This window comes from Coffea arabica, chromosome 1c (genome assembly GCF_036785885.1).
Source record: "Coffea arabica cultivar ET-39 chromosome 1c, Coffea Arabica ET-39 HiFi, whole genome shotgun sequence".
In the NCBI taxonomy this organism is placed as follows: Eukaryota; Viridiplantae; Streptophyta; class Magnoliopsida; order Gentianales; family Rubiaceae; genus Coffea; species Coffea arabica.
In genome coordinates this window covers 42,396,957-42,407,371 of record NC_092310.1, presented here as the reverse complement: position 1 = coordinate 42,407,371, position 10,415 = coordinate 42,396,957, and the positions used below count along the sequence as shown (strand labels likewise).

Sequence of the window (10,415 nt, the reverse complement as noted above, 5' to 3'; positions counted from 1 at the left end):
CTTCCTCACACATTCGACTACGATTGTTTGGATGGATGGATGATTTATTTTTGTATGATTTCGCGCTTTGCATTGCATTTGGGGGGGGTGTCACCTTTAGAGCCTTGTGTGGTTCTCAACCCCTTCCCTCAAAATAGGGAGCACTTCATACGTGCACGTTTATTTATTGTTATCCCCATTTTATTTTATTTTCGTGGGCGTTTCCCACACCGCCTTGTAGGATTAGGATCGATCGCCTTGGGTAGGCGGCTGGTGTGCTCTGCGCCCATAGCGCTACCTAAGGGATCACTCGAGCCACCGATCAAAGGCCCTGGGAGTGATGACCCTTCGCCTTTAGGTCTGAAGGCTTGGGAGCCGAGACTTATCGAGTCTAGTTGCATTAGTGAGCCCCAGCCTCATGCATCCATATTAGACTCGCCTAGGGTAGAGTCGGCCTCACCTTTTTTAAGCACATTAGGCACGAGGGAAGGGGTTCCACCCCTTTTACTTGCTTTATTGTACTTCTTTTTCTTTCTTAATTGCTCCCAATATGTTACGTGTACTATCAATTGTACTAACTATTCTTGTGTTTTCTTGGCTTGCATTCATGTGCCATAGCAATAAGAGGCCTCTTTGGCACTCTTTTTGTGACTTACCCGCTAGATAGCTCACATGTTTAATTTCAGTCATTACACTTAATTTTCAATAACTACATTTCATTTTTAGACCTCTTTCCCCCCGATGCATTATTTATGCCCTTTAGGCCATATTTGTTGCATATTTTACTGCTTTAAATAACTGGCATCACGCATAAACCATAGAAAGGGAATGCCACGTAGGGAATCCCGTGTTTAGGAATAAGCCGCCACATGTCTCGGATATTTAATCCAATGGGACTTACACGTTTACTATTTCTGCATTACCTAAAGGGTAAAATCCCGAGGTAAGGTACTAAAGTGAATTTCTTCCCCAGATGGCTCCGTGTAGAATGCTCAATCAGATACCTCGTGAGCTAGTAGATTGGAAGAACAATATGGCACATGAAGTGAACAGACTTTTCCCGTATATAGGACATTTACCTAGTCTCTTGAACATAACTCCGAATGTAGCCATTGTCCAAGCTTTGCTCGAGTTCTGGGATCCAGACAGCTCTGTTTTCCGATTTGGAGAGTGCGAATTAACACTAACCCTGGAGGAGATAGAAGGATTGTTACAAGTGCCTGGGAAAGGTCACCCTATGGTATACCCAATGAATGGCACCAGAGAACAATTTTGTAAGTTCTTAGGGTTAAAACAGTTTAGCATGAGTCAACACCCGGACGTAAGATCATGCCCGCTGGAGTTCTTATACAAGCGATTCGGGGAAAAGGAATCCTATGATCATCACCACGAGGACTTTTTCGTTAGTAGAGAACAGTGGGAAGAGAAACGAGTACTAGCTTTTGGGATAACTCTGATTAATCTACTCCTGTTTCCGAAAAAGCATGGGAAAGTTACGTTTTCAACGGTCAACATGGTTCAGAGTGTGTTTTTGGGAATTAGAGGAAAAACTCCTACCTTAGTACCCGTTATCATTGCTGACATTTTCGCCGCTGTTACTGAGTGCCGAAAGAAGAGAGGGTTTTTCTATGCATCCAACCTGGTACTTCAAATATGGGCGATGGAGCATCTGTCAAAAAGAACACTGAATCCGTTGGGATCATGCCTTCCAACAGCAAATTGGGTTGAGTCGCACCGAGAGAGGGTTAGAAAATACTATCGAATAGAGTCTCCGAGTTTGTTTATTCAGGAATTCAATGCTTTGACTTCGGATAAGATACAATGGGTTCTTGATTGGACGAAAGTAAGGGATCCAGCTTTCAGGACAACACAACTTGATTTTATCCCGTTAGCAAGCACCGGTGGATTGATTGTGTATGTGCCACAACGAGTTATGAGACAGTTTGGGTATCCGCAGCGAGTGCCGACCATACAAAGGATGGGGAGCATCGAACTCAATACAGTCACCGAATGCCAGACTATGGTGCTGGAAGCTTGGGGGAATCTGTGTAGTCTGGACAACCTGCATTTGGACCAAGTGAATAAAGTAGAGCCTAAGGTCGTCTTAGAGTACAACGAATGGATCAAATCAATAATGGAACAAGGAAGAGAAAGGGCATCGTTGGTCTCCCTTAGTCTTGAGGAGCAGAATGAAAAGTTGAGGAAAGAGTTGGAGAATCGTCAGTTGCAGATCATGGTAGCCGATCAAGCATTGGAAGACGCCCGCTCACAATTGAAGAAAGAGGCCACAAAGACCGAGAACTTGGAAAAGGCATTGAGTGCATTTGGCCAAATCCAAGATGAAATTCGGAAACTTAGTATCGGGAGTTCTAGGGAGTCCCAACACACTAAACTAGCTAGACATGAAGACTTTGTAAGAATGGTCAGTCGAACCATCAATGAAATTGTAAAGAAGGATTAAGCTTATCCATGATTAATGAGAATTCCTGTTTTTATATTCACTTACAGGTTTGAAAAATGGGATTTACCCCGAAGGCTTGCATCATGCTAGGCCTACCCTTGGCACAAAAAGGGCTCCCAAATAGGACATGCATCCGAATTATTTTACTTTTTACTAACTCCTGTTTTTTTTTTTTCTTTTATTTTTTCTTCTTTTTTTGGCAACAGTCAATCAAGAAGGGCATCTAATAAGGGTTTTCCTACGTCTCCAGGTAATATTTAAATATAGCTACCCGAAGAAGCCCCATTATCACCCGATCGCGTAGCCGAGCTTCGAGGGAAAGTGTAAACATGAGTACCCATCCGGAATCATCTGAAAGGCCCGCAACATCATCAACTGATTTGGCAAATCTGGGAGCTCAGCTGAGCGAGGTTCTCAACCGGTTTAATGAGCTAAGTGTTGAAATGATGGCCCAACGGCATGTAATCGATCAATTGGTAGCTAGTGGCGCTAGCGGTGAGCAGCAACATGCACCCTTACCCCCGGGCCAATCTGAACCAATACTCTTACCATATGCTCAAATCTCGGTTTCTTCACAAGCTATGAATCCACCCGAAGAAACCTTTACTTATCCCACTCATGGCCCACCACCTACATATGCACCTCACATCCAAACTAATCCTCCTCAAGTCCAAATTTCCCAGAATTATCCGCCCATTACTGTGAGCATGCCTTTCGAACCACAAGGACCACATTATTACGCCACCGCTGAACCATTCACCCTAGATACCGCCGTTCAAGGGAAAACTGAAGTTGGGGGGTCGTCCGTGCCCGTGGACAAGAATTTACTAAAGAGATTGGATCGGTTCGAGGAGTTTATAAGGAAAAGCCAAGGTGTGAGCAAACAAGGAGGTTTGGACTACAACGAGCTGTGCCTGTTTCCGGATATGCAGTTGCCGGTGGGTTTCAAAGCACCCAAATTTACCAAGTACGACGGAACGGGGAATCCCAAAACCCACCTTCGGATGTTTGCAAACAAGCTGGGAAGACCAATAGACGATGAGAATCTGCCGGTACGCTTATTTCCCGAGAGTTTAGAAGGCGACGCGTTGGATTGGTATTCCAATTTGAAGCCTGAAGATATGAAATCTTGGATGGATTTATCGACTGCTTTTGTGAGGCAGTATGAATATAATTGTGAGCTCGCTCCGACGAGGACCACATTGGAGGGGACCAAGAGGAAGCCATCGGAGGACCATAAGACATATGCGAAGAGATGGAGGAAATTGGCCGCCAAAGTGGAGCCGCCTATGACTGAAAACGAGATTGTTCGCACGTTTATTAAAGCTCATGACCCACCCTACTTTGAAGAGATTTTCCGTATGACTGGGTGTTCCTTTGCTGAAATTGTTAACAAATTGGAAGAGTATGACGAGTTTATAAGGGCAGGCAAGATTGTTAATGTTTCAGCTTTAAAGTCACAGTTGGAAGCTATGCAGAGTCAGAGTGGCAGTAGTAAAAAGGCTCAATTTAAGAAGAAAGATGAGGAAGCCTCTTTTGTCTGGGACCAGGGTTTTTCTTCTCGGCCTAGATACCAACAAAATCCCACCTACTCACCTTGTTACTTATATCAACCACACCCACGCCCTGTTTACAATACCACTATCAACCACCCCCGTCCTCGACCAAATTATCCAAACACACCATCGACGCCATTTCATGTTTCCCCACCAAACTTGCAAATTAGACCTCGCCCTCCTTTTAACCCAAGACCTATTCCATCTCCTAACCCAAATTACCAGTACCAACAAACCCGTGACACCCAAAATCCAACCCCATACCGAACCTTTACCAATCTAGGTCGACCTGTTGACCAGTTATATGAGCAATTAAAAGCTGCTGGGAAGATTGGTACGGTACCCCCTAAGACCTATCCCAGGGGATTTCCCCCTGGTTATGATCCTCAATCGTTTTGCGCTTATCATTCGGGATCCCCTGGACATCCGACGGCCAATTGCTGGGCACTTAAGCATAAAATTCAAGATATGATTGATGCTGGAGACATAATTCTGAGAAGGAAAGATGAACAAGGGCCAAGTGTTAGCAACAATCCTTTTCCTCAGCACAAGGATACTGTGGGGACTATCACCATAGAGGAAGGGATTGAGGACCCTACACAGTACATTGTAGACGAGGCCGAGATCATGGGGGTCATTGGAGAACCGTTTATATTGGAGGAGGAAGCCTATAAAGTTGAAGAGAATACTGATCCTTTTATTTTGGAAATGATACCCTTCGAATGTGAGCCTTCGGAACTCGTGGTACTTGAATTGCCTGAGCAAACTCCTGTTCTTAATTTACAAGAGGTCCCGTGGAATTATAGCGAACCTACACTGTTAATTGGAGAGAGGAAGGTGCCTAAGAAGGAAGTGGATGCCATCACTAGATCAGGGAGAATCATAGGGGAGCCTGCAGTTGATGAGTCCTCAAAAGCAAAAGAAGGTGCTACACCAACGAAACCCATAGTGACGGATGAAGAGGCTTTTAATTTCCTTAAGATGTTAAAGAAGAGTGAGTATAAGGTAGTCGAGCAATTGGACAAGATGCCCGCTCAAATTTCCATGTTAAATCTGCTCTTAACCTCGGAACTTCACCGAGAGGCCCTGGTCAAGGTCTTAACTGAGGCTCAAGTGCCTAAAAATATTCCAATTGACAAATTCGCCAATGTAGTTGAACATGTTTTGGCTTCCAGTCGGATTTCTTTTTCTGATGAAGATCTAACTGCCGAGGGGATTGGACACAACAAAGCTTTGTATATCTCAGTCCGCTGTAACGGGAAACTCTTGCCAAAGGTTCTGATAGACAATGGCTCCGCTCTCAATATCTGCCCTTGGAATACTTTGGTTAAGTTAGGATTTCAAGAGACTAAATTGCGGCCGTCAACCACTGTGGTGAGAGGATTTGATGGCGCAAAAAGTGAACCAATGGGGGAAGTGGATTTAGTGATCGAAATCGGACCTGCCCAGTTTCAGGTCATGTGCCAAGTCATGAATTTTTCAAGTGTTTATAACATTCTCCTTGGACGGCCTTGGATTCACACCTCGGGCGCTATACCCTCTTCACTTCATCAGTTGCTGAGGTTTGTGGTGAATGATCAATTGATCACAGTTTTTGCAGAGGATGATTGCACAATGATTGTTAACTCTGGACCAAATGAGGAGGATAGTAAAACATCTCTGCTTTCTTCTCATCATGTGGCTGACATTGTTTCCGTAGGATGGATATCTAAGGAGAAGCCCGTGGTGGAAATGAATCTGCCAGAAGCTAGTGTTATGATGGCTAAAGAGATGATTCGAGGAAGATATGAGATGGGCAAGGGCCTCGGGCGCAACCTGCAGGGAGTTTTGGAGCCAATAGAACTTCAAGGAAAGAAGGATACTTTCGGATTAGGGTTTCAACCTACTGCCAGGGATAAGAAAGAAATGATGAATCGTAAAAAGGCGGAGAAGGAAGGAAGGCAGCTTATCATGAATATCCCACCATTGTATTGTACTTTTCCTTACCCATCAGAGGTGATCAAATCTGAAGTAGACCCGATCGAGGAAGTGGAGGTTGGGTTATCTGAGCTATTTGTGGGGGTTATTTCTGAAAGGGAGCCGTTGGAGGACCCAGGATTTCCAGAGGTGCCTATTGAAGCAATGAAGAACTGGACCCGTGATCCTCTTCCCTCCTGCAGGGAATTTCGGTAAATTAGGGGATTGCCTTTGGTCGACATGAGACAAATCGTTTATACTACTTATCTTTTGTCTTTCAAGTTTGTAAATAGTTTTCAATCAAATGTTTTCCAATGCAAGTCTTGCGTTAATTTTCTTGTTAAGTAGCATGTCATGATGTTATCCTTTACTTTGAATTTCAATGAAATGCACAGTGTTTATGGCCCAAATGGATTTAACTTACTTCCTATTGTACTCATTTCATTTTTTTTTCAGATGGCCAGAAATAAAACACATTGACCCTTTGGATATCACTATTCTGGAATTTGATGATTGTAATCTCGATATCTCTCACGAATTTGAAATTTTGGAATCAGAAATTCAAGACGAGAGCGATAACGAGGAAGAATCTGAATCTTTATTAAAGGATTTTGAACAATATGAGGAGAAATCCAAACCGAACTTAGAAGAAACAGAAGCTGTTAATATTGGCACTGAGACTGAAGTTAAGGAGATAAAAGTTAGCATTCATTTGAATAAGAAACAGAGAAAAGAGATGATTGAGTTCTTGACCATGTTTCAAGATGTATTTGCCTGGTCCTATGATGATATGCCTGGAATTTCAACAGATATAGTGGTCCACCGATTACCGACTGATCCAAGTTTTCCACCAGTAAAGCAGAAACCTCGCAAGTTTAAGCCGGACATGAGCCTCAAAATTAAGGAGCAAATCGAGAAACAGCTCAATGCTAGAATTATTATGGTGTCTCATTATCCCATTTGGCTTTCAAACCCTGTACCTGTTCCGAAGAAAAGTGGAGAAGTGCGAGTATGTGTCGATTACAGGGATCTTAACAAGGCCAGCCCGAAAGATGATTTTCCATTGCCGAACATTCATATTCTTTTGGATAATACCGCAGGGCATGAGATTGAATCATTTGCTGATTGTTTTGCTGGATATCACCAGATCTTAATGGCTGAGGAGGATAGGGAGAAAACTGCTTTTATCACGCCATGGGGGACATTTTGTTACCGAGTAATGCCGTTTGGACTAAAAAATGCAGGCGCTACTTATCAAAGGACTATGACCACCCTTTTTCATGATATGATTCATAAGGAGATGGAGGTTTATGTGGACGATATCATTATCAAATCCGAGAGAACGGAGGATCATTTGATTGACTTGGGGAGGTTATTTGAAAGATTGAGGAAATATGATTTAAAACTAAACCCTGCAAAGTGTGCATTTGGGGCCCCTGCCGGAAAGTTATTGGGATTCATTGTCAGTAAGAAGGGTATTGAGATAGATCCGGCAAAGATTAAGGCCATTCGTGAGATGCCAGTGCCAAGAACGCAAAAAGACGTGAAGAGTTTTTTAGGAAAGATTAATTTTATTGGGAGATTCATTGCCCAATTGACCCATACGTGTGAGCCTTTGTTCAAATTATTAAAGAAAAATGTGTCCTTGCAATGGAATGAGGAATGCCAGCAAGCGTTTGATAAAATTAAAGATTACCTGTTGCACCCCCCGGTTTTAGTGCCACCCAAACCCGGGCGACCTTTGATCATGTATCTATCGGTGTTGGACGAAGCTATGGGGTGTGTATTGGGACAACATGACGAATCGGGGAAGAGGGAGCAAGCTATCTATTACCTTAGTAAGAAGTTCACTGCGTATGAGGCCAACTATTCTTTTCTTGAGAGGAGTTGCTGTGCTCTAGCTTGGGCCGTCCAAAAATTGAGACATTACTTGCTCAGTCATACTACTTACCTTATTTCCCGCTCCGACCCTTTGAAATATTTGTTGGGAAAGCCTATGCCGACGGGACGTATGGCGAAATGGCAGATGATTCTTTCGGAATTTGACATTATTTTCACTACTCAAAAGGCCATCAAAGGCCAGGCTGTGGCCGACCATTTAGCTGAAAATCCGCTGAAAGATGACTATCAACCACTTCACACTTATTTTCCGGATGAGGAGGCCTTGTTCGTGGGTATAGCAGAAGATATGAATGATCAATGCCCGGAGTGGAGGTTGTTCTTTGACGGTGCATCAAATTCCTTCGGGGCCGGTATTGGAGCTGTTCTAGTATCGCCTGAAGGAAAACATTACCCTGGTTCGGCCAAACTCCGATTTTCCTGTACTAACAATATGGCTGAATATGAAGCTTGCATTTTTGGGTTAAAAATGGCATTAGAAATGGAGATTAAGGATTTACTAGTATTCAGTGATTCAGATTTGCTTGTACATCAGACTCTTAAGGAGTGGATTACTCGGGATTCAAAGATCTTGCCCTATCATTGCAACTTACTGGAGTTAGCCAATAAATTTAGGAGTTTGGAGTTTCGGCATATTCCCCGTGTCAGAAATGTCTTCGCCGATGCATTGGCCACTTTATCTTCAATGATCCAACATCCGGATGAGTTAATAATTGAACCCATCCAGATTCATCTACAAGGGAAACCTGCTCACTGCCTAGTTGTGGAAAAGTCTTCCGATGGCCGTCCCTGGTACAATGATATCAAGGAATTTCTCAAAACAGGATCCTACCCATCTGGGGCTGATATGACTGCCAAAAGTTTCTTGCGTAGATTATCATCTAAATTCTTCTTGAATGGAGAAGTAGTATACAGAAGAACGTCGGATTTGGGCCTTCTGAGGTGTGTTGACGAAGATGAAGCGGAATACCTGATGAAGGAAGTACATAGTGGAGTGTGTGGATCACATATGAATGGCCATTTATTAGCAAAGAAGATCATGAGGACTGGATATTTTTGGCTTACTATGGAGCATGATTGTATAGTTTTTGTTAGGAAATGCATCAAGTGTCAATTGCATGGAGATGTTATGCACACTCCCCCTACAGAATTACACAGTATGACTGCTCCTTGGCCATGTTCGATGTGGGGTATGGATGTGATCGGAGCCATTGACCCTCCCGCTTCAAATGGGCATCGGTTTATTCTGGTGGCAATTGAATACTTTACTAAGTGGGTCGAAGCTGAGTCTTATAAACATGTGACTAAGAAGGTGGTAACAGACTTTCTAAGAAAGAATATCATTTGTCGTTTCGGAGTGCCGGAGACATTAATCACTGATAATGCCAAAAATCTCAACAATGACATGGTGGATGGTTTGTGCGCACAGTTCAAAATCAAGCATCGAAACTCCTCTATTTATAGGCCACAAATGAATGGAGCAGTAGAGGCTGCGAATAAGAACTTGAAGAAAATAATCCGTAAGATGATTGAGAGACACCGTGATTGGCATGAAAAGCTCCCTTATGCGTTAATGGCATATAGAACTGTTATTCGGACTTCTACTGGGACGACTCCCTACAATCTCATGTATGGAATGGAAGCAGTTTTACCAGCCGAAGTCGAAATCCCTTCTTTGCGTATTTTAATGGAGGCCAAACTGGAGGAGGCTGAATGGATTCAACAACGTCATGAGCAGTTGTCTTTAATCGATGAGAAAAGGTTAAATGCCATTTGTCATGGTCAATGCTATCAAAAAAGGGTAGCCCGTGCTTACAATAAGAGGGTCAGACCACGGGTGTTCACAGAAGGAGATAAAGTGTTGAAACACATTTTGCCAGCACAAGAGGAAGCTAAGGGGAAATTTGCACCAAATTGGCAAGGCCCTTTCATCGTCCGGAAAGTTTTGCCCGGAGGAGCGCTCATTCTTGCAGAAATGGATGGGCAAGTGTTCCCTCAACCAATCAATTCAGATATGTGTAAGAAATTCTTTATATGATAAATGAAATCTTCCTTTTAGGGTTAATGTGAGGAACAGATTAAAAGTCAGGCCTTCTTCCTTCCCAATCAAACATTCTATCCCTAGTTGTCCCTTTTGAGCTTTCAGAGCAAATTATTTCGTTTGGCATCCCCTGAGAATCGCAAACCCCATACTGGGGCAAGTTTTGAGTCAAAAAAGCTAAGAATGAGAAAGAAAGGAAAAGAAGAGAAAAGAAAAGAGAGGATTCAAAAGGAAAAGCTATAAAGGAAAATGAAAAGAAAAATGAAAAGAAGAAGATCTCGATTGAGAATAACTGGGGCAATTATTAGTAGGTTAATTTGAAAAATGCGATCTCAGATCATTTAAACCACACTTGAAATCCGCTTTCAAACCTTAATCTTTTCTAAGCACCCCACCAGACCCCATTACAAAAACCTAAAAGTCCTGACTTCTGTTCTTTATACTGCCTTTTTAGGACAATTTCTAATCAAGTGGCACATGATGTCAAAAACATCTTCGCCTATTTTGCAAGGGAAGAATTGTT

The 10,415-nt window shown here is 42.9% G+C and overlaps 1 protein-coding gene across 1 annotated transcript; it reads left to right on the top strand.

The window, feature by feature from the left end:
* Nucleotides 1-2,769: 2,769 nt before the first annotated feature.
* Nucleotides 2,770-9,889, top strand: LOC113722284 (uncharacterized). Its single transcript, XM_072046181.1, has 2 exons — nt 2,770-6,133; nt 6,510-9,889. The coding sequence occupies exons 1-2, from the start codon at nt 2,770-2,772 to the stop codon at nt 9,887-9,889; spliced, it is 6,744 nt and encodes a 2,247-aa protein (XP_071902282.1).
* The last annotated feature ends 526 nt before the right edge of the window (nt 9,890-10,415 follow it).

Excerpts from the sequence above, each read along its gene's own strand:
- LOC113722284 (XM_072046181.1), top strand. The coding sequence starts at position 2,770 with ATGAGTACCCATCCGGAATCATCTGAAAGGCCCGCAACATCATCAACT. Across the intron at positions 6,134-6,509 it reads AGCAATGAAGAACTGGACCC|AAATTCAAGACGAGAGCGAT; the intron begins GTGATCCTCTTC and ends TTTTGGAATCAG.